Source organism: Sinocyclocheilus anshuiensis, unplaced genomic scaffold (assembly GCF_001515605.1).
Source record: "Sinocyclocheilus anshuiensis isolate Anshui unplaced genomic scaffold, SAMN03320099.WGS_v1.1 scaffold274, whole genome shotgun sequence".
NCBI classification, from domain to species: domain Eukaryota; kingdom Metazoa; phylum Chordata; class Actinopteri; order Cypriniformes; family Cyprinidae; genus Sinocyclocheilus; species Sinocyclocheilus anshuiensis.
Window position 1 is genome coordinate 2729036 of NW_015547698.1, and position 27825 is coordinate 2756860.

The following is a 27825-nucleotide window of genomic DNA, read 5'->3' on the forward strand; positions in this document are numbered from 1 at the left end:
GTTAACGGTATAGTATTAGTAAACCTTTATAAAATTGACTTATTGCCTTTATTTGACCCAATATTTAATAGGCTATAATTAGCTTATAATAATTGTCATGACATTAATAATAAATATATTTAATGCCATATTTCTACAATTTCAGTAACTGCATGTTAAATAGCCTAGGTGTGGTGTTGTGGATTAAATTGCTTATTTACAGTTTTGTACAGTTTACATCTACACTTTAGTTTACATGGTCGGTGCTATTCAATCTGGTTCAAATATAAGTGTCATGTGTGTGTCGAATTCAAATGGGCAAGCGCTGCTTATTATCACTTCAACAGAGCTGTGAAAGTGTCGAGCTACAGTCGCGGGTGGGAGACACCGGTCCGGTGTGGTCCAGCTGTTCTTTTGCGCTGCGTGGTTTAATCAGGTAGCGTAGTGCCGTTTCATCACTTGGCTTTAGAGTTTGTTTCCCATGCGCTACTGTAAAGCCGAGGCGACTAAAAGATACCCGCAACTCTAGTGTAAACGAGTACAAAGACATTTTTATCGCTCATATCTTTTGGACTGAAATAGCGCAGACCCCCCATATGTGGGGGCGTGGTGGGATTTCTGCAATCTGCACACCGGGAAAAGCTCGGGTGCTCCCGATGGCCAATCAATTCTAGGTCTACTTTTCCTTTCCTCCACAGCCAATCACGTCGGGCCCCCTCAATTCACGGGACCTGGGGCTTCAGCCCGCCCTTATGTTAATCCGGCCCTGCCTGCAGACTAGTCCAGACTTCAGCAGTGGCTCGTAGGGGCGATAACATAATTGCTAATTTCGGATTAGATTTGTGGGTGCTAATTAGTTAAAGGTGCAATAGGTGATTGTCTTCAGAAACATTTTTTTATTTTTTTTATTAGCAAACAAGTCAGAATGAAAACAATGTAACATCTCAATTCAACATCATCCAGTCCTCCCTCCCTCTTCAACCCTGCGGTCTCTTTACAATGGGGAGCACACTGAATACATAATAGGGTTAACAGAAAAAGTCACAGGGATCATGAAACAAGAATTTCCGTGAAAAAAAAAACAAACACCCGCAGCATTCTAAGTCCAAGTCATTGTTCTGTGTAATATATTTGGAGATCTTCTCAGCAGCTATAGTCCAGGTCTGTAATGTAGAAAGTTGTGCCATATTCACCCGAGCCGTGGATATTTCTAATAATAACATAATAATGTCTTGAAGTTGCATTAGCCACTTTGCACATATTCAAAGTATGTGGAGGGAGCCAGTGTTGTGCTAACAATTCTTTGGCAGATGTCAACCCGGCAAGCCAAATCATTTTTTGCAACTTAGAAAAACTCAACGCAGAATTGTCATTCAATAGTAATACAGCAGGGTTCACCGGTATAGGGTACTCAATAATTTTTGATAAGGTAGTACATACTGCATTCCAAAAATTTTTGTTGATCAAAAGTATACTATCATATATATATATAAAGGTTCCAAGTTGTTGATCAGAACAGTTATTGCAGAAGGGGCTGAATGAAGAGTCAATACGATGTCTTTTCAGTGGGGTCCAATAAGTTCTGTCCAAAAAGTTAAAATGAATCAGTTGGTGATTTGGATTTCTTGATGAAGTAAGAACGTTCTGCCATGTTCTACCCCAGTTCATGATATCCTCATCAAGTTCACAATCTCTTTCCCATACACGCTGTATAGCTAAGCCCTTTGATGTGGCCTCCAAAACCTTCCCGTACATCCATGAGGTAAAGTGTCCAGACAAAGTCATATCAAGCCGGGTAATAATTGGATGCGAGGGGAGCATTCCCCCCCAGGGCACCCCATAGGCCTTCATGGCCAATCTTAGGCGCAGATATAAAAACAAGGAGGAAGTTTCCGTTCCATACCGTTCACACAGTTCTTGAAAACTTAACATGTCTTTAGGTCCCGAAATATCTTTCAGTGTATAGATGCCTTTCTGCATCCAGTCTCTGGAGACAAATGGTGCACCTCCCGAAAGTTCAGAAACATTTTTTGTTATGCTGGTTGAAAGTCTCTTCACATCCCGATAGCAATCATTAAGTTAAGTGGTCTAAATGTATTTATCTGTATTTATATATTCTGTGGAAGGCGTAGGACCAAGAAATGTTCGTCCAATCAAAACGCTCGGTCGGAGCATTTTAATTGGCTTTCCTACCTGCCTATCAACGTATGTATACCTCTGCGCACCCTGTTCGCGCCGACAGGATACGTCATCAGCGCGTTCACGCACGCTGTGCAGACAGAGCGAGAATGGCAGACAAACATCAACAACCCGATCTTCCTTCCTGGTATTGTAGTACTTTTAAAGTTTTCTCACCGGTGAATGACACATGATGTAGCCCAGCGGTTCCCAATTCCAGTCCTCGTGATTCAGATAACCAGCTCGTTAGAAGTGAGCTACGTGCATGAACTGTGTTCCAATCAATATGATCCCTGCACAGTGTTCATTGCTCCCTACTCCCTGAGCAGGGGAAATCCGTTGAAGTTTACTTCACTTCGGAACATGGGCTGGAATTAGGAACCGCTGATGTAACCTATTGTAGTAATGTTGTTTCTGGTATTCTGGTCTGTGAGCGTAAATGCGTTCAGGGGGCGTGGCTTTGGATGGCGATTGCAGGGAGGGTGGGACGTTCGCTTTCAGTGCTATCAGGCTAAAGTTAGCATTTTCCAAGATCTCCTACTGCACCTTTAAATTTTATGTCATATCTTGAATATGTTTATATCTTTAATCAGCCATTGGCTAAACTGCTACATATGCGCCTCCTGTGAGCAAATTCTCTATCGCCGCAGAGCTGAACTTGACACATGCGGACAACTAGAGGGGACAAATGGGGAAAACATATATTAATAAGCTATAATTTATAATAATAACAATAATCATTGTGTTGAGACAATCAACCGTTACATTTTCTCACACAACAGCTAGCTATTCATCTCGCTTATGTAGAGTCATTATGCTTAGTTATTAATAATAATAAAGTTCTGCAGTCCTCTCAGTTGTCAAGCTTCTCCTCCCCCTTGTTTTTCCTTCCACACACACTCTCTCTTTAGCGCATGTGTGGAGCTTCATGGCCAGTGGAAGTGAGAGCTGCTGTGACATCAGCAGCATCATGTGTGAAAGATGATCCTGGGCTGCTGACTGAAGCAGGCAGAGAAGAACGAGGTAAATCATTGTGTCGTATGTTCTGCATGCCCTGTCACACCTCACCGTATGTGTCCAAAGGTTTCTTATGCCTTGTGCAACTTCACTCAGTAAAACTATTAGAGAGAAAGCATTTGGAAGAAGGAGTGAAACAACATTAGAAACAACAGTAGGAGGTTTTCCTTTCACTTTTGTAGCCCTTGCTCTGATATGTTGCATGTTGTGGTAGAATGTGAGACAGCTTGTAAAAATCGTTTAAAAGAACAACAGTACGCAGTTCTGAGTCTGACAGAAAACAGCAACGTCTGATTTTGCTCCCTTGGTGACATGGCAAAGGGATCTCATTATAATATTACCGCCCGTTAATCTGTAAGTTTACACGCACAGCGCAGTCATTTTGATTTCGTGTGTACCAGCTTTAATGCCATAGCGAAAGTTTGAGCAAAACATGCTAACTGTTCTGACTTTGGCTGCACAGACGAGCACAGAAAACTATTTAGATCTAAAATAAACATGCAATTTATTTCGCAGCAGTTTACCTTCACAGACATAACCGACTGTTTTTGTAACTCATGTGTGTTTTTAATCTAAACTGGTGTGTGAATGAAAACTTAGTTTAGTACTCACATGCTGTGACAGCCGCTTTCTGTCCATGTGCTTCAGATGTGTGCACTCAGAAAACCGTATACCAGAAGTTTAAACTAATATTGTTTAAAACGCATGATAAACGCTCGATAAACGTGATAATCAGAATCAAAACAGATGTTTTTTAGCAGGTACGAGCTGTAATGGCGCAGCTCTTTTCTGGAAAAGGGGGCAAGGATCAGCAGCTCATTTGCATTTAAAGAGACAGGCACGAAAAACATTGTTTCTGCTTCCACTCAAAATAGGCATTTTTCTAAATGATATAATAAATTATCTGTTGATTATTTTGAGCTGAAACTTCACAGACACATTCTGGGGACACCAGAGACTTATATTACATATTGTAAAAAGGGGCATAATATGTCTCCTTTAAACTAATATCATCCTCACATGTTCTTAAAGGGGTCATATTATGCTTTTTTAAAGATCATTATTTTGTGTATTTGGTGTAACACATGGATATACACTCGCCAAATGAGAGTAAACATAGACTGAATAAATTTTACTTTTACGTAGTAACTTTATTAGAAACTTCAGCATAACACACTTTACGTGGAATTCTGTGTTCTATCAAAGCCAAAGACATCAATTGTCTACTAAAAAAGCTGTTTGTGACTCACATGTCTTAAGTGTTTTATGTGATCATTAGATAAGTTTATCTGGGATGCGTAGGTGTTTTCCCCTCCAGAACTCCATATTATCCATAGGGACAAAATCTAATATGCACAAAACCACTCCACAACTGCACTCCTTTTTTTCATTTACCCTGTTTTTCTTCAATTACAAATCATCAGTCAACTACATAATGATATGATATTGTTTGATATGATAGGATAACGATATTGTGAGTTTCAATTAAAAAAAAAATCACTAAATGGGAATCGCTGAAAGACATACATTAAAATACTGCCGTGGCATTTAAAAACTCAAAATAAGAGTCTTATTAATTTTCTGTTGTAGATGGCATTGGCATTCCTGCCATCAGGGGCAGCGGGCTGTGAAAGAGTGCAGAAGATACATTGACAAGGATATGAACTGCTGCTTCAACAGAGCCACGCTGAGATGAGATGTGACTGTGGAATGTAGTTTTGTGAGTTAATTTCATATAAAAAAAAAATAGATTGTTAAGAAATCATATAATGGATAAAGAAATAAAAAATTGGGTCTGTTTAGGACAAACCTATTCACTAGAATGAATCTGACTTTCCAAAATGAGAAAGAGGTCCCTTTAGGACAAACTAATTCACTTGAATGAATCATACTTCCCAACACTACACATGAAAGAAAAACAGCCATTTAGAAATGAAAACCCAGAAATGAAAATTCTGTCATCATTTAAGCACTTTAAGAAGTTATTTGGAAGAATGTTGGTAACCAAACACTTGACAAGTAGCCATTGACATTCATATTGTGGGAAAAAATGTTTTAATTTTGGGTGAACAGCACCACTTTTTTTTTTTTTTAAAGCACCACTATTTAAGAAAATTGAGAAAAGGAAGTAAATATATTTATACATGCAAAAATGTTAATTGATGTTAATCTAATATCACCTCTCTCTCGCAGTTCTCCTATTACAGACAGCAGCCCGTATGAAGTCCGGCGCGCTCAGGAACTGAACAATCTGCTGGGGCCGAAAGGATCCACAGATGCAATCGACTTGATCTGTGACCTTCATAACACGACGGCTAACATGGGCCTCACACTGATCCATTACACGACCAGTGACTGGGTGACTCTGGCAAGAACATCACAAGTGTGCTTCAATAAACACCATACTGGAAACCAAGGTCAGGCGTTCTCAACTGGTGGGAGGTTTGACCCAAATTTGGACAGACATCAAGAAAAAAACCATTACAGAAAAATAAATATACTAAACATTCAGTGTATAATCTGGGTCCTGAAGCAAAACCAGTGAAGAACCACATACCTACGTTGTCGTGTTCCATTTTAATTGTTGACCATTGAGTAGAATAGGTTTTTTTGTGCCTGTGCACGTGTTTTGATGTTGTGTGTTGTCATGTACACATTTAAGACTAAGATAACCAAAGTGCCTGTGAGAGTGCTGGTACTGGATTTCCCAATTAGTGACGCATATAACTTCGAGTCAGTATCCAGGCATGGCTTTTGTAAGTGATGGTGATCATCTCATTGCATTTGCTTTGTGTACTCGACCACAAATGCACATTCAGATGACCTGTGTTTCTGTAGCAATAGAGGTCGGGCCGCAGCCGCATGGTGTCGTCAGGGCTGACATCTATATCATTATGAAAGAGGCCGTAGACTTGACAATAGACTGGATCCACAAATTCAACTCAGGTACTGTTAGACCTAATCAGACGTGGCTTATATTTGTGTGTCGTAAGTGTGTTTTATATCAAACTATGTTGTTTTCAGGAACGGTGTTTGAAGGCGGGGATGTGGAAGCCTTTAAGTTTATCAAAAGTGTGGATTATCCAAGAGATCCAGAGACTCGGACTCTCACCTCTGCCATTCATCCTCAGCTGCAGGTGCCGATCATTCTGCTATTTATTATATTTACACACAGAGTTAGCAGGAACATGTCCAGATCATATTTCATGCCAGAAACCGAAGCTTGTTTTAGCACCATTTTCCCAATATTTATTACAGTAATGGAGAAAAAAATCTTTTTTTTGGAATTTTTTTTTTGTAAATTAAAGAATTTTAAAATATTTTTTTTTATTTTGGGTAAAACATGACATACATTTGATGTGAAATTCATCTCAAATGTAAATTTTTCTTTCCTAGGACAGAGACTTCTGTCTCCTCATGCGGGGAGACCCTTTGTTTTTTACATTTTCTAGAGAAACTGTGAAGCCACTGTATGATTGTCTTTGGTGGATGTCCTATCATATACTCTAATGCATGATAGAATTAACCCTTTCATGTATGAATTATTAAATCACAAAGTAATATTTTTATATGTATGTTTTTACTTTTAAACAAGTGAAAAAGCATGCCAATAACTTTTTTGTTCTTTCAAAATATTTTATTTTGAGGGAGTTACATATCTGTCTACTGTAGTGGACACCATGCATCAAGGGTATAAAAAGTGATTTTATAGAACTTATTATTTGGTTTGAAAAAACATGTTTATAAAACATTTACAACGAGCAAATGGTATGAATACACATAAGAACATTAAATAACAACAAACTATGTCATGACGGCACAGTAAAGTTCAGTGTAACAAACAAAAGGTAAGAGAGTGTGTGTGTGTGTGGGGCGGGGCTGTGTGGGGGTGGTGGGCTATTCATACACAGGTGAGCACACACACACACAAACACACACACACACACACACACACAAAAACACACACTCGAACGCAATCAAGCACAAATATCCCTGCACTCAGTGCAATACTCATACACTCATACATGCCTACACTTTTATATGACCTAATAAAGAAATATAGACTGTAAGCATTGAAATAAATAATAAAATCTGAAGACTATTTAATATTGCAGTTTAATAAAACTATTCAAGTGTAAATTATATAATAATTTTGATAAAACAAACAAAATAAGGCAGAATCTACTGTATATATAGGCCCAATAGGCCCAATATACCCTTTGGCACATAACGTCCACTGGAATGGACAGATGTATTTTCCGTCACAGAAAAAATTTGGCTGGTAAGTCTTTGGGTGTGCCAGTACAAATCGAGCTCTATGGCATGGTGGCAGTTACCAGTTAAATTTGACTTCCATTAAGTGCGTTAGTGTAAACATGTTCTCCTTTGTTTTTAATTAATTCAAGTTAACCTGCACTAAACCCTATATGACGGTGGCCGAGAGAGCTCAACGCGCTGCGACTTAAAGGGGTCATATGATGCGATTTCAATTTTTCCTTTCTCTTTGGAGTGTTACAAGCTCTTGGTGCATAAAGAAGATCTGTAAAGCTGCAAAGACTAAAGTCTCAAATCCAAAGTGATATTCTTTATAAAAGTTAAGAGTCAGCCACACCTACCTAAAACGGCTCGTTCTAACACGCTCGTTCTGGCACTTTGGGTGTGCCAGCTCGCCAACAATAACTAAATTACCTAGATCTTGTAATTTCAACATCTGAACTGCATAGAAATGGACAACAGGACATTATAAGGAAACCTGCAAAGTTTCCTGAATTGTCATTGCAAGAAAGCACTATAAGTCAGCACAATCCTAACATTGCAACTCCAACCAAAGAAGTTTTTCAGAAATGGGCTATTTTGCAACAGCAGGTGTTCATGCCCTGAGGAAGTAGGAGGGAATTGTGACAGGAAATACTGGTTTGTTATAAAATGCTAGCAGAGGTCGGTTGTAAGGTTTAGGTATAATTGCAGGTTCTGCAGTCCTCTCAGTTGTAATGTTTCTCCTCCCCCTCGTTTTCCTTCCACACACACACTCTCTTTAGCGCATGTGTGAGTCAGCAAAACGCTCGCTTAATGCTGGAGCTTCATGGCCAGTGGAAGTGAGAGCTGCTGTTACATCAGCATCATGCGTGAAAGATGATCCAGTGCTGCTGACTGAAGCAGGCAGAGAAGAACGAGGTAAATCATTGTTGTGTAGGTTACTTGACTGTGTCTGAGCAATAGTGGAAGAATGTCTTAAACTATTCATGTGTGTGCGTGTGTGTGGGTGGGTGTGTGCAGAAGCAGCTCCTGCAGTGTTGTGGCCCCTGAGGCTAGATTAGGCTAAATGTGTGTCAGCACGCATGCCCTGTCACACCTGAGCATATGTGTCCAAAGGTCTGTTATGCCTTGTGCAGTTTCACTCAGTAAGACGATTAGGGGGGAAAGCAGCTGGAAGAAGGAGTGAAACAACATTACTTCTGTATTAAAAATAACGGTAGGCTCACCTTTCATTTTTACAGCTTTTACTCTCATATGTTGCATGTTGTTGTAAAATGTGAGACAGCTTCATTGAATTCACATAGTTTTATTTTAATAGCTTCTTTTTCATTTTAGGTAATGTTTTAGTCATTTTGATGTGTGTCATTTTTGCTAGCTTTTTAATAACTAAATCGAGTTTTTATTACTTTGTATTTCAGTTTTAGTTATTTTAGCAGGCTACTTCGAATTAAACTAAACCAAAATGAGAAATGTTGCCTTTAAAACGAAATAAAATAAAGTTTTTTTAAGTATATATTTTATTAAAATATTTATTTTTATTCAAGTAACACGTTTTAATAGGTTTAGTTAGTTAGTTGTCGTTAACAATAATAAACCTGCCTCCATTGCTTTATTTTCATTTACCTGTTAAAGTTCAGTAAATAATTGTTTTTCTCAACCCCAACAATTGTCTTTTGTTCTCATTAACAGTGCAGTTTTCAGTCTGTTGTGCAAACCATGCAAAATGTCAGTATGTGACCCTTGTTCTGTTTACCTCCGGTATGGGATTATGAATGACGGTTTTGTTGTTTATTAACTCTCTCATCAGTTCTACAAATCATCAGTCAACTACATAATAATATGAAACCATCAGTCTAAAATAAAAAAATAAGCTATATAGTATGGTGGCCGAGAGAGCTTAACGCGCTGCAAATAAAATAACACATGCAAATAGAAAAACACCAGCAAATTAAGAAAACATAATTAACAGTTTGACAACACACGCGCTGCAAATACGCACAACATCGGAAATGCATAAGGGAACCATGGTTTTACTATAAAAAAAATGGTGGTAAAATGGTAAACGCCAAATACATCATTACTACACTTTTACTATAATAAAACCATGGTTCATTTTCGTAAGGGTTGTTGGGGTCCCCTTGAAACATTTCCGTTGTGGTCTATGCAACGCTTTTCTCTATTTGGTCATGTTGTGAGTATTTGCAGCGCGTGTGTTGTCAAACTGATTAAGATGTTTTCTTAATTTGCTGGTGCTTTTTCTATTTGCATGTGTTTTCTTAAAGGGGTCATATGATGCTGCTAAAAAGAAAATTATGTTGTGTATTTGGTGTAATGAAATGTGTTTATGTGGTTTAAGGTTCAAAAAACACATTATTTTCTACATAATGTATATTATTGTTTCTTCTCTATGCCCCGCCTTTCTGAAACGCAATGGAAGTCAAATTTAACTGGTAACTGCCACCATGCCATAGAGCTCGATTTGTACTGGCCACACCTCTTTCTCACCCACTGCGGGAGATTATTTGCAAATGCAAATTGAAAAATGGTAGGCTAATAAAATCTGTTTAATACAGTGTCTCTACCAATAACAACATCCAAAATATACTATGAATCAGTATTCGAATCACTGAACGGGCTCATGATATAATAATAATTGTAGACAGACAATAAAATACTGCCGTGGCATTTGAAAACTCAAATAGTGTTATTAACTTTCTGTTGTAGATGGCATTGGCGTTCCTGCCAGCACTGGCTCGTATGGCCGTATGCGGCGGTACTCATGGAAACGAGCTGTCCGGTGTGTATGTGGTGCAGGAGATGGAGCGACAGCGGAAAGAGACGGGAGAGCACGCGTGGCCGATTCCCGTTACAACCGTGCTGTCAAACCCACGGGCTGTGAAAGAGTGCAGGAGATACATTGACAAGGATATGAACCGCTGCTTCAACAGAGCCACGCTGAGGTGAGATGTGGAACTGCAGCATGGAATGTTGGAGCGTATAGCCTTCTGTATATTATATACGCAGTGTTGGGGGTAACTCATTACAAGTAACGCGGGTTACGTAATCAGATTACTTTTTCAAGTAACTAGTAAAGTAACGCATTACTTTTTAGTGTTAATTTCGTTAACGAAGACTATGACGAAAAATGTTCTTTGATGAGATTTTTTCCCATGACGAAGACGAGACGACAATACGGTCAATAAACGATAACTAAGACTATATCAACATGCAATTTCGTTGACGAAATAAGACAAGACTAAAATGTATTCAAAAAGATAAAAACTTTACAAAAAACCTTGTTTTATTTTCGCAATTTCGTTGTCGAAAAAAGACGAGACTAAAATGTATTCAAAAGAATAAAAACTTTACTAAAAACCTCTCTTTATTTTCGTCAAAAAAGGAGACAAAATGTTATTGCAGACTGCTCTACACGCCTCTACTACGCGAGCTTTCATGAGTGCGGTTGCCAGATATCAAGAGTTCTAATCCCCGGATCAGAGCTTCGCTGTTAAATTCATACATCTTCTGACCGGTGTGTTTTGCTTATTTTAAGCAAAATATTTTTTTATCTGTTCAACCATTATACAGAATGACGAAAATGTGACTAATATTTCATTGACTAAAAAACCTGACTAAAATGCTCATACATTTCAGGACAAGTTTGTCTAAATTTGATAACTAAAATGTACATTTGAGTAAGACTAAGACTAAATAAAAAATGGCTGCCAAAATTAATACTGCTGTACGGTTAATTAATAATAATCTTATTGCTAAAATGTCAAGTTTTCATTGACTAAAACTAGACTAAAATACGTCAAGTTTTCATTGACTTAAACTAGACTAAAATACTTTAGATTTTCTTGGACTAAAACTAGACTAAAATGTTGAGACTTTTAGTCGACTAAAACTTGACTAAAACTAAATAGGATAAGGTTGACTAAATATGATAAAAACTATCAAGGACATTTTAGCCCGGGACTAAGACTAAGACTAAAATGAAAATAGCTGACAAAATTAACACTAGTATGTACGTATTATATACAGACGTTACGTTAAAAAATAGAACAGAGAAGGTTCTAAATTCTAGGTCTATTGTTTGATTTGAATTTGGCCATCTCAACCATTTTGACATTTGACGACCACTGATGCAGACCAGCCTAAAAATATAACTTTTAAAGTTAGAAAAATACCTTTTTGTCATTCTTATTATTTAGGGGTCTTGTCCCCCTCAGTGTCTGTGGTGGTTATGGCCCTGAGTTAAGTAGATGTTGACATGTCGTGCAGCACCACAAAAATTGCAAAGCGAGTAAATATATTTCAACATGCAAATATGTTACTGCATAGCTCTAAAATCCCCTGTTTCTTGCAGTTCTCCTATTACAGACAGCAGCCCGTATGAAGTCTGGCGCGCTCAGGAACTGAACAATCTGCTGGGGCCGAAAGGATCCACAGATGCAATCGACTTGATCTGTGACCTTCATAACACCACGGCTAACATGGGCCTCACACTGATCCATTACACGACCAGTGACTGGGTGACTCTGCACATCTGCAAATACTTACAGGCAAGAACATCACAAGTGTGCTTCAATAAACACCATACTGGAAACCAAGGTCAGTCATTCTCAACTGGTGGGAGGTTTGACCCAAATTTGGACAGACAACAAAGGGAAAAACAATGGTAAATGCAAAAAAGAAATTGCAACTTAGAAGCAAAAATAAAAAAGTAATAGTTAGGAGAGCAAAATAAATAAATACACAAAAATACCCAGTGTTGTAATGTATTCTGACTACTTTTGGATTACTTTTAGATTACTTTTGACCCAACTTCTTTATAGATTTAAATGGGATTATTGTTATAGAAAAAATATATGACCATTACCTGGCATCAGAGAACATGCAAATGTGTTGTTAAATTATTTGAAGTATTACCTTTAAATCTCAGGGGGGCTTCAAGTAAATATTTGAGGTCAGAGGGGTTTGACTGACAAAAAAGTTTGGGAATCCCTGCATCACAAGAACAAACATAAAAACATGAAAACAGCACTGACATGGACAAAGTCTTCCAGGTTTTAAATAATTTTGTGAGTTATACATCAGAAGTTTTTAGTAACTTGCGTAGTTCTTCTCATAAATGGAATAATTGACTGAGAGGTGCTTTTGTCCCCAAATTCAGCTGCATGGATTGCAAATTAATTTACGTGACATTTACTTGGCCATTATATATTGTGAATGCTCACTGTATACAATAGAATATTTTTTAAGAAGTAAAATTTAAGAAAAAAAAAAGAAGAATTAGGGAGAATTAATTATGGATAATTTACTGTCATTGTTTGAATGAGTTGTAATCATGTAATCCATAAAAAAGTAACTGTAATCTGATTATGAGCATTTTAAAACATTATATAATCTAATTACAATTACTTAATTTTTGGAATCTGATTACGTAATCCAGATTGCATGTAATCAGTTACTACCCAGCGCTGAAAATACCCAATATTCAGGGTAAATTATGGGTCCTGAAGAAAACCAGTTAAGAGCCACAGACCTAGGTTTTTGTTTATGTGCCATTTTTGTGTTTTGATGTTGTGTGTTGTCATGTACACATTTAAGACTAAAATAACCAAAGTGCCTGTGAGAGTGCTGGTACTGGATGTCCCGATTAGTGATGCTTATTCCTTGGAGTCTGTATCCAAGCATGGCTTTTGTAAGTGATGGTGATCATCTCATTGCATTTGCTTTGTGTACTCAACCACAAATGCACATTCAGATGACCTGTGTTTCTGTAGCAATAGAGGTCGGGCCGCAGCCGCATGGTGTCGTCAGGGCTGACATCTATACCATTATGAAAGAGGCTGTAGACTTGACAATAGACTGGATCCACAAATTCAACTCAGGTACTGTTAGACCTAATCAGATGTGGCTTATATTTGTGTGTCGTAAGTGTGTTTTATATCAAACTATATTGTTTTCAGGAACGGTGTTTGAAGGCGGGGATGTGGAAGCCTTTAAATTTATCAAAAGTGTGGATTATCCAAGAGATCCAGAGACTCGGACTCTCACCTCTGCCATTCATCCTCAGCTGCAGGTGCCAGTCATGCTGCTATTTATTATATTTACACACAGAGTTAGCAGGAACATGTCCAGATGATAAGAAAATTAAGTTTATTTTAGAACCAGTTATTTTCTTTTTATCCATTTTTATTATAGTAATGGCAAAGTATTAATTTGTCATGGTAGTATTTGTAGTTTTGCTTTTTTTTATGGGAATTATACAAAAAGGGAAAACGTAGATGTCTATATGCAAATGTGCTTTGCAAATTACAGAATGTCAGAATGGGCTTGAAAATATGCAAAATATAATTGATTTTCTTGATTTTGGGTAAAAGGTGACCTAGATATGTTTATGTGAAATACACCCAAAATCTGAACTGTTTTTCATTGTTGTTTTTGTTTTTTCTAGGACAGAGACTTCTGTCTCCTCAAGCGGGGAGACCCTTTGTTTTTGTCATTTTCTGGAGAAACTGTGAAGTATGAAGAAGAGCCACTTCATCCTTTCTTTATCAATGAAGCTGCCTACTATGAAAAGGAAATCGCTTTTCACTTGGGAAAAAAGATGATGCTGACAATTCCATCAGTGCAGGTGCAGAAAGACTGAAGGATGAGAGAGAAGATATTAAACTCAGCACAATTACCAACACCAATCACATGATTTTAAAAGATAAATGTCACTCAAATTATTTGAACAATAACTTATAACTCAGGTACATTACATACTTGTTTGTAGCTATATGACAATGAAAGACTCATTTTGATCTGCTGCTAAAACACAAGCAATGGTGTTCTGGATGAAAAGATATTTATTGTGACCAGCAAAATGTTCACTTGACAGGATCGTGTACAAAACTGTATAAAAAAGGCAAAACCATCTGAAGTATTTCAGACACCATCGTGATGATGTCACAGTGGGCTGTGGAGTGTGAGGTATCCTCTTAATTGTATTGCTCATATGCTGTTGCTCTCGCCTGACTGTTTTGAGAAAATTGAGCCTCTCATGGGCTCGGAATAAAAAGACTAAATAAAAAGCACTCACTTGAACAAAACATGATCTCAAATACTACAACACGAAGAATAAACCACATGACACAATGAAAGTAAGTGAAGCTGAATGTGCACGGTGTGATTTTTACCACTGGTACAATTTTTGCACAATATGATCCCAGTGAAATCTTGAGTAAAATCTACAACCGACTGCAAGTCATCAACAGATTTTTTACATCAAAGTGTGCATGACATACGTGATGAATGACAGCAGTAACTGGAAGTTTTAAGTCACTCGTCCACATCATTTGACATTGAGCCTTTACATTCATTTCACCAATGTTTTGAGTGTCAGTTTTGGCTTTACATGCACTAATTTTCTTGTCATATTGTCTATGCAATCGTAAACCACTGAGAAAATCTACAAAGTATAACAAAAACATCATGGTGAAAAATCACATGATGTGCACCAGCTAAATGTTTTATATGAAATATAAATAAGTATATAACCAACCACAGCTGAGATGGTTTTAAATTGCAACCTGAACCATCACAAAACATTGGATTCTAAACAAAGTTACTAAACAAGTGTAAAGTACACAAAGATTACATTCTCAAATAGAAACTAAATGGTAAACAACAGAGTAAAACCAATGCAAAGCACAAGAAAAAATAATAAATAAGCAAACCAAATGATCAGGAATACACAAAAGGCTCGAGTGGTTAATGATTATGACAGAAACAAACATTCAGTCTTTCAGGCCAAGGCAAAACCCTATTGCATCTTGGGATTGCGAAGCGCTAAAATACAATCACTTCAAGATGTAACTGAGTAGCTACAACACAGGCCGAATAAAAAACACAGAGGTGTTATTTAAAACAAAAGAGAAGATGAAACTAAACCTAACTCATTGAAATGAGTTTAGGTCAACAGGTAAAGTGAGACTAAACAAAAAGGTGAAGCCCTGAATAACTACTGTTTAATGTTTATAGATGCTTTTCTGTTGAGCAAGAGTCTGACTGGCTGCGGGTGAGAAGTTGTGTTTCTCATCTTCAACAGCACAGATGCAAAAAGAGTGGTTAAAAAGGCAGTTATATAGTAGTAAGATCCTTCAAGAAATGATTATATTCACAGGAGAGTGCTATGGGTGGGGGGCATTAGTTAACCTACTAACATTTAGTGGTGTGTTCTGACTGTTTCCTTCATAATTTTAGCTTGATCAGTGGTAAAAGCAGCCGCTGAAGCAAACGTGGCCGTGTGCTTTCTATGAGAGCGGACAATCGCTTCGGTGACCCTATAGTCAGTCCTCTATTGCCTAGGCAACCCTGTAGGCTGTCATTCGAGTGTAGTGTTGGCGGTGGCTCCTCGCGGCCCATATGAAGAGCGCAGCAGCCATGATCTGCAGCGGAGACGAGACCAGGGCCAAAAACAAGGACCAGCCCGGAGAATAGTCCATCCCCTCTGGCAGCTCAGATATTTCGTGTATCAAATGCATCCCCGCAAGGAAACAGCATACAGTTGCCATGGAACACAGGCCTGAGAAAACAAAATACGTCAAATTATAATGATCTCTTTCTCTGGGTGCTGTGGAAATGCAGGCATTAGCTGTTATTACTGTCTTACCGGCCAGCAGATGCAGCAGCCCTACAAATAGTGTGGGAGTGATACTGCGGCAAAGGCAGGCGCACACTCCAATCAACGTCGCGAGAAACACCAGCCCCACAGAGACCAGCGGCAACAGGAACTGACACTTCCACAAGTCTGTGGACACAAACATTCAAAACATAATGACAAAGCAAATGACAAAACATCCTGTTGCTCACTGCGGCTGGTTAAGTCAAATACTATATTATATACTATATTATATTATACCAGCCGCAGTGAGCAACAATCATTCATATATGTGACCCTGGACCACAAAACCAGTCATAAGGGTCAATTTTTTGAAACTGAGATTTATACATCATCTGAAAGCTACAATGGAGTAAATAAGCTTTCCATTGATGTATGGTTTGTTAGGATAGGACAATATTAAGGATAGGCCGAGATACAACTATTAGAAAATTTGGAATCTGAGGGTTCAAAAAAAAAAAATCAAAATATTGAGAAAACTGCCTTTAAATTTGTCCAAATTAAGTTCTTAGCAATGCATATTACTAATCAAAAATTAAGTTTTGATGTATTTACGGAAGGAAATTTACAAAATATCTTCATGGAACATGATCTTTACTTAATATCCTAATGATTTTTGGCATAAAAGAAAAATTTATAATTTTGACCCATACAATGTATTTTTGGCTATTGCTACAAATATACCCCAGCGACTTAAGGCTGGTTTTGTGCTCCAGGGTCACATATAACATATGAATGATTCTAACTTACAAAAGGAAACATCTGGATAGGACTGTGTCTAGACAATAAACAATTATAAGTGAATGGAATGAGCATTAAAAACAATATTGAGAGCTCTTTTCATTGTAGCTATTAAATGGAAAATCATTTTATGACACAGCAGGTTTTTATTATGTGTGCTAATCAAAGACCTGGGCAATACATATTTAATGTTTTCAATGTCTTCAACATGATTTTAATGGCAATATAAAATTAGGCAGCATCATTTTAACATGTTTTTATTTGGTCATTAAGTTTACAATAAAATGTGTAATATAAATGAAAATAAAATCTTCACAATATTTACACTACTATTCAAAAGTTTGCGGACTAAGATTTTTTTAAATGTTTTTGAAATGAGTCTCTTCTTCTCACTAAGATTGCATTTATTTGATCAAAAATACAGTAAAAGCAGTAATGTTGTGAACTATTATTACAATTTAAAGAACTGTTTTCTATGTGAATATATTTTAAACTGTAATTTATTCCTGTGATGTTAAAGTTTAAATTTTTCAGCATCATTGATTACTCCAGTCTTCAGTGTCACATGATCTTCAGAAATCATTCTAATATGCTGATTTGCTGCTCAAGAAACATTTATTATTATTATCAATGTTGAAAACAGTTGTGTTGCTTCATGTTTTTGCGGACACCGTGATACATTTTTCCCAGGATTCTTTAATAAATTAGCAAGTTCAAAAGAACAACATTTATTTGAAACAGCAATCTTTTGTAACACTTTAAATGCCTTTACTGTCACTTTTGATCTATTTAACGCATCCTTGCTGAATAAAAGTATTAATTCCTTTATATACACATCTAGAAATACCCCGGCATTTTAAATGGCAGTGTGTCAATAAAACTGAATATCATCTAATGAAAGCCGTAAAAAGTATAGGTGTGTGTACATGATTGATTTAGTCATGACGTACAGGTACGCAGCAGATCTTCTCCGCTGTTAATATTTCCAGGAGATCTGTACTTGGATTCCCACTGCTGTGGCAAAGTAAAAGCCTGGCATTTAGTCACCATTATTGAATCTGGAAAAGGAGGACGCAGAGAGCAGACAAAGCAACATGTAGTTAGCATCCATTTTTAACTTAATGCACAACTAATAAAAATGCATTATCATAAATGCCAAAGTGGAACATTCTCTCCTCACCAGGCTCTTTAAACCAGTGCGAGTCTTGGGGCACCAGAATGCAGCGCCACCAGAGACCCAGCGTGCCATTGAGCCGGAACAGAGCGACGCTGTAGATCCTCTCATCCACGTCCTCTGCCTCAAAGTCCTGCCGTAGGGTCTGCAGGTCCGAGCCATTGCTGGCGTCATTGCTGGCCGGCTGGCTGTGGTACTGGTACCACTGCTGCGTTCCCATGGCAACAGAGAGATAGACGGTGGCAAGCAGGCTCAGCACGGAGCCGATAACCAGCGCCGTGGCATAACGGTTGTCCACCATGGTTCTGAAGATGTGATACAAAAAGAATTCCTGTAGATGGCCGACAATTAACTCTTTAGTAGATGAGTGTGGTGACTGATGTGAGGAGAACGGTCATATCATTTGTATGGTTTTTGGTGACAGAGGTTGCTTTATATCCTCCTATAATATCCAGCGCAGAATGCCAGATCTCATCCTCATAGACGTGATCCTTCTTGAGATCAAATGAAGCGAGTCATCTGCAACAGAGAAGAGTGTGATTCATTCTTAAAGTAGTCAAACAAAGTCATGTTTACATAAGAAGTTAATACACTTTTTAAGGAGGAATAACTCATAGGATTTGCCAAGGTTTGCCAAAGACACTCCCAGTTTCGAGGCATTTAGCCAGGCAGCTAGACATCCATGAGTCTGTCTATTGCATGACTGTAAAATAATCTGTACTTACTATTGCACAAGCTATTTCAGATAAAAGCCACTAAAATGGTATAACAAAACACTAAATAAAAGATTTCCTATAATCAAAAAATAAAAAAAAATTCAATACAATAAACAAAAAGTGCTCTTTACCAGGTCGATGTGTACGTTATTATTATTATTCAGTTAACTATATAATACAATCATTTTCGCAGCGTTAAAATGCACAACGTAACATTTCTTTCCATGTATAATTTAGATATATTTAACTGACACAATAGACTAATGTTCAATATTTCGTACATTAAAGCTGTTTGACGTTGGCTAGCATGAGAGCTAACAGGCGGATTTTAAGCGACATACTCGAGAATTTCGCGAATAAAAAACTAAGTATTTAAACTTGGAGTGTTCTGTACTTTATATAGCAATGAAACACCTCATGTAGGTTTTGTTTAAAGCAATAAAAGCTGTTTGTGATTGCCACTTACCATATTGCTCACACCCTTGGCGCTGACGACGATTCCATTTCCGGTTACGATTACGAACGCTCGTGCTGCACATCACAAGCTCAATCCACACAGACAAGGGCACAATCAGTGCGCTCGACGGACTAGATAGGCGTTTGATACTAGGTTTTATTTTTTTACACGTCCTGACCAAAACGGAAGGACACAAAAAGATAAGGAACTAAAACGTTTTCTTCTTCACGCTGTCCTTGCCTTTTAAAAGTGGCTTATATATCATATGCTCCATTTAGTTGGGTCTCTACTTTCCATTCAATAACATTTTAGGTTTTTTTTGGGAACCCAGACAGTTAGATTCGTATTATTATTTCATATTTTCACATCAACATTATTATTATAAAATATTAGAAACAAAGCAGTATAATGTTTAAAAGAATCGGTGGGTATATGACAATCATTGTCTTTCTGCCATAAGCAGCTCAAATCCTCCTGTTTTTGCATGCCATCATTAGCTTTGCATGCACAATTTTTATTTTTTATTATGCATCAGAAAAGGTGAACATGCTTTTGGCATTTCACACCATAAGTGAATCGCTGCTCATTTGGAGATTTCACATATAAAACTAAATTATTGTAAACCACCCTGCTTGCCTTTAGACCCCCGAAATAAAACAAATGTGAAATCAAATCACCATATATCTCTGATAAAGACCGTTTGTATAAAATAATGCAGTTTATTTCACACACAACCATGGATTTTTGAACTGCTTTAACAGTACAAGTAATAGACATACAGTGTACAGATACAAAAACATTCAACATTAGCTATTTCATAGTGATGTATCACAAAGCATGTGATGTAAAAAAGTCACTAATTTGCAAAAAAAAAAAAAAAAAAGGCAATTGATTTAAGTGTTAATTTTATTTATTTCCAGTTTAATTTAATGCTTCAATTTAAACTTATTTCAGTTTCTCATTTTCATTTATTCTAAGATTTTCTGCTTTATTTTTATATTTTATTTTATTTTAGCCTCATTTCAATTAACAAAAATGTTTTAGAAGTTTGTAGTTAGTAGTTTGTTTTAGTTAACGATAATAACCCTGCTGTGGACATGGCTTGAAAGCTGAGGAATTACAGTCAAATTTTTTCAGTGGGATTTATGACGCTGTAGAATGTTAGAACGGGCTGGGCGACTCAGAATTAGGGGCCGTTTACATGACAACGTTTTCAGCCAAAAACGGGAAACTTTTGTCAAAATAAAAACTAAGATTTCTAGTATTATTCAAAAGAATTAAAAGTGCAAATAATAGAAGGACTTAAAATCAGCAGTAGAAAATCAATATTAACATCATAAAGGCATCTAATGCATTAAAATTACGATCACAGCTCATTTTCTGAGCAGCATTGATACCTGAGAATTACTGTACATGTGCGAGATATTACTGTAGATTCACAGTGATCACATATTCCATACAGTACTCATGCGTGTCATATCCTTTACAGCTTCCTATTTCATCCTTTAGATTCCTTCAGATCAGTGAAATGTGTGATGCGAATGTTTTATTCTAAGATCGTTCTGCTCCAGAAGGTCTTGTCTGTTGAGCTACTCTTGAAGTGGCCGGTTGACTTCACAGTGCCGTTTATGACAGGAGTGTCAGTGAACTCCACCGTGCAGGAACCTGAGGAGCAAGGTGACGCCTCCAACTCCAGAACAGTTATGTTGTTTTGGACGGAGGTGCTGAGCAGGTGGGCTGGGACAAAGAGGGTCACCTGTGGCCCACGGGACGGCCAGTAGCGGCCCACGTTAAAACCGTTAATCCACACTTGACCCTGAAATAAAAAGTACGTTATGATCTCTTTATAATTATTCCAGTGCTAATCTATTGGGGATTCTGATCTCTTCACATCGATCAATGGATTTCAGTGAAACCAAGAGCAGCAGTTAAGACTCCTACCTTCCTCCAGTTGGGAAACTGGATGTATGTGTCCTGAGGGAGGTCAGGAATGCCGTCGGGGATGATGAAGCTGCCAGCGTAGAAGGTTGGAGGTGAAAGAGCAGGAGGAGAGGAGGTGGTGAAGCTGGTGGAGGTGGAGATGAATCCGCTTGATGCCGACAACAGCCCCTCACGCACTGCTTCATCTATACTCAGAGAGTACACCGTCCAGTTACCCAGAACATCAGCACCCAGAGTCAGATTAAACACCAGACCCTGAGGAACAGAGAAAGGAAAAGAAAAAAAACAGAGATATGGAAAAGGGGAGAAAGGGTATGGAAAATGGTAAAGATGGAAAAAATAATAACAATAATAAAATGAATAAAAATAATAGTTATTATTCTTAGAGAAGTTATAAGAATTGTATGTGCTTTTATAATTTTTATGAATTTGTTTTTTAATATTACTAATATTTAATACTACTACTTTACATACATATATATATATACACAATATACACAATATCGGGAAACTTTTTATGCGTTTTGCCTGCTCGTTTACACGACAACGACGTAATGGGGACTGAAAATGACTATTTTTGAAAATGGGTTTCAAAGTGCAAGTTTTCGAAAACGGCACCGTTATCGTTTCCGTGTAAACATCCAGTAAGGGAATCTTTGAAAACGGTGACGTCATGCGCGTGCGTAGTACGTGTTAGGTATGTAGACATGCGCAGTACATGCCGATTTTAAAGGCAAGCGTGAACAAACATACACAACTATGGCGGGGTAGGATTTACTTCACCAATATTAGAACCAACAGCGGAGATGCATCATATACATCATATAATCGTCACTTCCCTACAGGTACTGTTTACTAACAAGGTGACAGCGCCAACTACTGGCCTGGCATACGTAATACAGCGCTTTTGGCCGTTTCGCGGATATGTGTAAACCATAGACTGTATAAAAACATGGACGTAGTGTCCGTGACGTAACCCGTAGACTTTCGACGAGCATTTTGAAGCCGAAAGTAGGCGGAGCTAGCCGTAGCCATCTTGGCAGTGCGTCACTGCGTGTCACTCCCGGATAATCGAAAATGGGCAAAGAGGCGGGAGCTGGCTGCTGTTGCCGCTCGGTGTAAACGCGAATCGTTTTGAAAACGTTGTCGTGTATACGTGAAACTTTTAAAAACGCAAGGGAAAAACTTTTCCGTTTTTGACTACATCGTTGTGGTGTAAACGTAGCCTTAGAAAAACAGGAAGTGAATAGGAAAGTTTTGGTTGCCTTGAAGTCATTAATTTCTCTGCCGTAGTTGATTCTGCCCATGTTCTCCACTAGGACGTCCACACGGCTGCCAGCTTTCCCTGTTATATTGATGGTGAGTGCCTTGTTCCTCTCCAAAATACCAGCAGCAATCTGAACAGTAAAAAGATTTATTAAGCACAGGATGAAATTAAACAATTGCACCTGTTCAAAAGTTTGGGGTCAGTAAGATTTTGAAATGCTTTTGAAAGAACTGTTTTCTATTTGAATATATTTTAAAATTTAATTTATTAATGCAAAGCTGAATTTTCAGCATTATTATTCCAGTCTTCAGTGTCACATGATCCTTCAGAAATCATTCTAACATGCTGATTTGATACTCAAGAAACTATTATTATTATTATTATTATCAGTGTTGAACACTTGTGCTGCTTCATCTTACTGCCCCAAACTTTTGAACGGTAGTATATAAGAATGTTGTGTTATGCAAAAGCTTCCAATTAGATATAAATTTGTGCACAAACTTTATCTTATGTTAAAATCTTACAGCGCTGTTTCACCATCGCATCTATTATGATTGAGTAACTCATAGTTCAATAAGACAGTCAACAGAGTAAAACAGTGCTGTTTACACCATCAAAGGATATATATGCCCGATCATGGACTCCATTTAGCAGGGACGACAGCGGGGTGGGCTTCAAACAGTTGACAGGTAACACAGTCTGATACAGCATAAAGCCAAAGGCCTGACGAGATAATGAGACATCCATATTCAATGCACAAATAAGACAAAGCAATGAGCACAGAGGGACCATGTAAATAACTAACATTACTGAACATAACTTCACATTTACTGACGAGATGTGACATACCTGATTCATTTCAGTAAATGTTGGTGGGTAAAGAGTTTTTACAGGGCCAGAGAAAGATAATATATCTAAAGACTCTGACACTGTCTTGAGCTGCAAGGACAAAGAGATCAATCACACTTCAGTTAGTAAAAAAAAACTGAGGTGTTATACAGAAAACATAATAATGTAAATATCAAAAATCATAAATACATTATAAATCATGTTACAACAGTAGACAGGCAAAGATGCAAAAAACCATTTACCTTCTTCATTTGCACTTGTCCATAAGCAAATTTAGGTGTTGATGGAGGCAGCAGTCCTTCTGGTAACTCTTTGTACTGTATTAAAAAAAAAAAAACAATCGGATCAATTTGCATCATTAGTGGCCGTTGCATTTCTCTATCAAAAATCACAATTCTTTTGAGAAATGTGACCCTGGAGCACAAAACCAGTCTTAAGTCGCTGGGGTATATTTGTAGCAATAGCCAACAATACATTGTATGGGTCAAAATGATTGATTTTTATTTTATGCCAAAAATCATTAGGATATTAAGTAAAGATCATGTTCCATGAAGATATTTTGTAAATTTCCTACTGTAAATATATCAAAATTTAATTTCTGATTAGTAATATGCATTGCTAAGAACTTCATTTGGACAACTTTAAAGGCGATTTTCTCAATATTTAGATTTTTTTGCACCCTCAGATTCCAGATTTTCAAATAGTTGTATCTCGGCCAAATATTGTCCTGTCCTAACAAACCATACATCAATGGAAAGCTTATTTATTCAGCCTTATAAATTGACCCTTATGACTGGTTTTGTGGTCCAGGGTCACAAATAGCTAATTTTCCCATTGACCTAATTTTACCATTTTGATGACTTCTCTTATGGCGAAATACTTTTCTGTGAGGTCTCCAGCTTCCGTAAGTGGGGCGTCATAGTCATAGCTGGTTGGTTGAGGACCATAAGGAGAGTTGGCGCCTATGATGCGATTAAAAACATGAATCGAGAAACTTGAAACTTATTTTTGGCTTGTTGAGGTACAAATCTCCAAAACCTACCATTCCAATACCCAAAGTTAGTTCCACCGATGAACATATATCTTGATAACAATAACAAAAAAATAAAATCAATTATAAAAATCAATCAATTTCTTTCAAAAGTCAAATATCTCAGTTCAGTTGTTATTATAGGCGACCAACTCACAAGTTGACATTGGCTCCCATTTCCAGAATTTCATTGAGACTCTTGACCACAGCAGCTGTGGGAATGACAACATGTTTCTTGCCCCAGTGATCCAACCAGCCTGTGTAGAACTCAGAGTTCACCTGCAAAAAACAAAACAAAACGCCTTCTTTTCCATTTTCCAGAGCACATTTCTATCTTTTAGAAATGTTTATGCATGAGGGGCATCACATTTTATCACTTTGGATAAAAGCATTTGCTTAATGAATACATGTAGATGTAGTTCAAAGCAGCTTTGTTCTCCAATGTCTATATATTCAACCAATGATAGGAAGGTTTTTGGTTCTTACCAAAGGCCCACGTGGCTCTGCGTGTCTCTGTGCTTCAAAAGCAGCAGTCACATTTGAACCTGCACAAAAATACAATAATAAATTTTTTTATTAAATTCCATAATTTCAGAGTTAAAAGCCTGTAATGTCAGAAATTAAGTAATTAGCATTTTTTTGAAACACTTTAAGGAACGTGAAGGTAATTTATAAGTGATATGGATGATATATAGGATATGCAGACCTGGGCCGAAGTCAACGGTGGCATAGATGCCCTGGAGGGACCCACACTTGAGATAACCCACACCTGCTCCATCTGTGGTGAATAGGACCACCTCTTCTCCCAGATGAGAGCGGAACAGCTGGCTGAGATGTCGCATGTAATTATAATCACAGGCAAAGTAACTCCCATATTCATTCTCTACCTGCGTATGGGGAAAAAAATTATTTATTTGTCCAGAAAAAGGGTGAAAAAATATAAATAAATGTGTTATTTATTTACATATTGTTTCTTTATATATTTTTACTCTTCTTTAACACACACACACACACACGTCACACCCTTGGAAATCCTAAGCTGACAACTTGAATATTATATAATACGGTGGAAAAGAAATGGACGGTTGTGAATATACTAGTTCAACAGGAAATATCACTGTTCAGTACCATGGGTTTAACACTAAATAAGGTGTGAAACGATATATATATTCAAATGTGTAAATAAATATGTGACACACACACACACACACATATATAAATAGATGTTACTTTCATCAGTGTGATTTTTATATAACTGTCTTACTTGCACCGTAATGATGGGTCCTCCGTTCTGGTACAGGTGACGGTTTATGATGGGCAACAACTGCCCCATCCACTTATCCACTGCTGCAAGGTAATCTAGAACAATATCAAGAGCTCCAAATTAATTACTGTAGCTTATAAGCCATAAATTCACTCATTCAACTGCATATTTTCCAATCTGAGGTTAATCAATAACTGTATAACCTGGATCAGATGATCGCAGCACAATATCTTTCTTTTTCAACAGCCAGGAAGGCAAACCCCCCTAAAACAAGAAATATTGAGCCAATTGTGGTTAGAAAATATTAACAATACAATTGTTTCCATAACAATACATTTTTCTTTTCACTATGCACAACTGCTCATTTGTTGAAATATTGGAATACTGTACACTGTTTACACTTTAAAAAACACTTCAAACATTACATCAGTCTTTACAACTAATGTAATGTAACTAAAGTCTTCTAATGATTCTAAAAGAATCTTTTCAGGTTTTCAAGAATTTCTGTTGAATAATGCTTTAAATATTACTGTAATTAAATCAGAATGATTGACTTTAGGGCTGCACGATAAATCGAAATGGAATCGAAATCGTGATTCGACAGAAGCTGCGATTGTCATGCGTATCTTTCAGTGAAGCACGGTTCTGTGATCAGCAGTAAATCTCCATCCAAAGGCCAGAGGGCGCTCTCGCGCTGAAACTCCAAATACGCCTCGCAGAAGAAACCCAGAAAATGCCTATCACTGCAGCTGAATAAACAGAAGATTCAACTGCTTTCATTGATTCAACGTGACTAATAAACACACGATCATGACAATATATGGTTTATCGGAGTTATTATTATTATAATTTTCATTAAAATAAAATCTATTTATAATGCAATGCCTTTATCACTGCTTAGAATACTATGAAATATGTTGCGTGCCTTATTCTGTGTAAGAAGCCACATCATCTCACAGAAGGATTTATTTCAAACACTCGACTGACGTTATGAAGTGAGTTTGGAGTAAAAACATGTTATTAAATGTGGTATTTTCACATGCTTTCAGATGGAGCAGCATTTACTTCACAGAGCCGTAGTTCACTGAGAAGCTATGCAAACAGCTGTCATTATCGCGAACGATTTCTTCGATTTCATAATCGCGCAATAAAATCGTCTGCGATTTTTTTTGCGTAACTTGTCAGTGAACTACGGCTCTGTGTAGTAAATGCTGCTCCATCTGAAAGCACGTGATGATGATTTACTGCTGATTACAGAACCGGCTTTACTAACAAAATGCGAATGACAATCGCATTCGATTAATAGTGCAGCCCTAATTGACTTTATAGGATGTAAAAAAAATGCATGTGTCTCTGCCTACAAGTCTCTCAGTCTTTTCTCACCATATCCCACTCTGCACAGATGTAGGGGCCTGGTCTCATGATGACCAGCAGGCCGATGTCTTGGCACAGCTGTAGGAAGTGCTCTAGATCCCGGTCTCCGCTGAACTCGTACTGACCAGGCACCGGCTCGTGGAAGTTCCATGGCACATATCTGAGGGTGAATTTGGCCATTTGGAAAATCAGAGTTGGACTGAACTCACAAGTTTATCCATTTGATAAAAAGTTTGAAGAAAAATAATATTCAGGGTTCTGGCCAAAGAATATCCATTGATTACTACACATTACAAAATAATTTCATAATTAATTGCACCTGCAGTATGCAATTTAACATTTTATAGCTCAGAAAAAAATATATTGCTACAAAAACTTCCATGAATTTGATTTTATTAATATCCATGACTTTTCCAGGCTTGGAAATCACAAATTTTCAATGACTGTGCGAACCCTAAATATTGCATATGACTGACACTGAATCATAGTCAGTTCCTCTTACATCTGGATGGCGTTCAAACCAGCCATGTACATCTTGAGTAGCCTGTCCTTCCAGTAGACTCTGGGAATCCTGCTGTAGTGGATGCTGCCAGAGATGTAGCGAAACGCTTCTCCATCTTTAAGGAAGCAGTTTTGACGGTAATCGATGGAGAAACTTGGTGTTGTGGCATACTAAAAAGGAAGAAGATACAGTGTGCTTCAAAAATACGAAAATTCGAGAGCAAAAGGAACAGATCACCCAACTAAAAAATTACCAATCAATATCAAGTACAGTATTCCAGAGAGTGTAATTATGTCATTTACTCAGCCTTATTTTCCAAACTGGTTTTCTTTCTTCCATTGAACACAAACAAAGATATTCTGCAGAATATATATATATATATATATATATATATATACAGGTGCA

The 27825-nt window shown here is 37.4% G+C and overlaps 4 protein-coding genes across 5 annotated transcripts in view; 2 read left to right on the forward strand and 2 right to left on the reverse strand.

The window, feature by feature from the left end:
* The first annotated feature begins 3071 nt into the window (after positions 1-3071).
* On the forward strand, positions 3072-6684 carry LOC107703715 (N-acyl-aromatic-L-amino acid amidohydrolase (carboxylate-forming) A-like). The gene is made up of 7 exons (XM_016506429.1): positions 3072-3226; positions 4765-4850; positions 5352-5557; positions 5837-5930; positions 6013-6120; positions 6199-6311; positions 6571-6684. Exons 1-7 carry the CDS (start codon positions 3072-3074, stop codon positions 6682-6684), a joined length of 876 nt encoding a protein of 291 aa, XP_016361915.1.
* A 1812-nt stretch (positions 6685-8496) lies between these two features.
* On the forward strand, positions 8497-14529 carry LOC107703856 (N-acyl-aromatic-L-amino acid amidohydrolase (carboxylate-forming) B-like). Its single transcript, XM_016506643.1, has 7 exons — positions 8497-8647; positions 10156-10391; positions 11801-11996; positions 13045-13138; positions 13221-13328; positions 13407-13519; positions 13895-14529. The coding sequence occupies exons 2-7, from the start codon at positions 10156-10158 to the stop codon at positions 14087-14089; spliced, it is 942 nt and encodes a 313-aa protein (XP_016362129.1). The 5' UTR covers positions 8497-8647; the 3' UTR covers positions 14090-14529.
* Positions 14274-19303, reverse strand: LOC107703857 (claudin domain-containing protein 1-like). 2 transcript variants are annotated; one of them, XM_016506644.1, is made up of 5 exons: positions 19203-19303; positions 18027-18539; positions 17797-17904; positions 16097-16234; positions 14274-16009 (listed from the first exon to the last, which is right to left on the reverse strand). In XM_016506644.1, the coding sequence occupies exons 2-5, from the start codon at positions 18319-18321 to the stop codon at positions 15789-15791; spliced, it is 762 nt and encodes a 253-aa protein (XP_016362130.1). In that variant the 5' UTR covers positions 18322-18539; positions 19203-19303; the 3' UTR covers positions 14274-15788. The 2 variants fall into 2 exon arrangements, with proteins under 2 accessions (XP_016362130.1, XP_016362131.1); XM_016506645.1 differs by lacking the exon at positions 19203-19303 and adding an exon at positions 19018-19109.
* Positions 19304-20434: 1131 nt separating this feature from the next.
* glb1 (galactosidase, beta 1) overlaps positions 20435-27825 on the reverse strand; it is a 10434-nt gene continuing 3043 nt past the window's right edge. Inside the window, exons 2-16 of the mRNA XM_016506646.1 lie at positions 27421-27590; positions 26928-27078; positions 25748-25808; positions 25545-25639; positions 24987-25167; positions 24767-24825; positions 24438-24559; positions 24293-24333; positions 24100-24212; positions 23493-23567; positions 23251-23340; positions 23011-23124; positions 22400-22531; positions 21135-21389; positions 20435-21009 (exon numbers count right to left, since the gene is read on the reverse strand). Of these exons, the coding sequence (XP_016362132.1) occupies positions 20740-21009; positions 21135-21389; positions 22400-22531; positions 23011-23124; positions 23251-23340; positions 23493-23567; positions 24100-24212; positions 24293-24333; positions 24438-24559; positions 24767-24825; positions 24987-25167; positions 25545-25639; positions 25748-25808; positions 26928-27078; positions 27421-27590 (1929 nt within the window). The 3' untranslated portion in view covers positions 20435-20739. The remainder of the gene's footprint in view (positions 21010-21134; positions 21390-22399; positions 22532-23010; positions 23125-23250; positions 23341-23492; positions 23568-24099; positions 24213-24292; positions 24334-24437; positions 24560-24766; positions 24826-24986; positions 25168-25544; positions 25640-25747; positions 25809-26927; positions 27079-27420; positions 27591-27825) is intronic.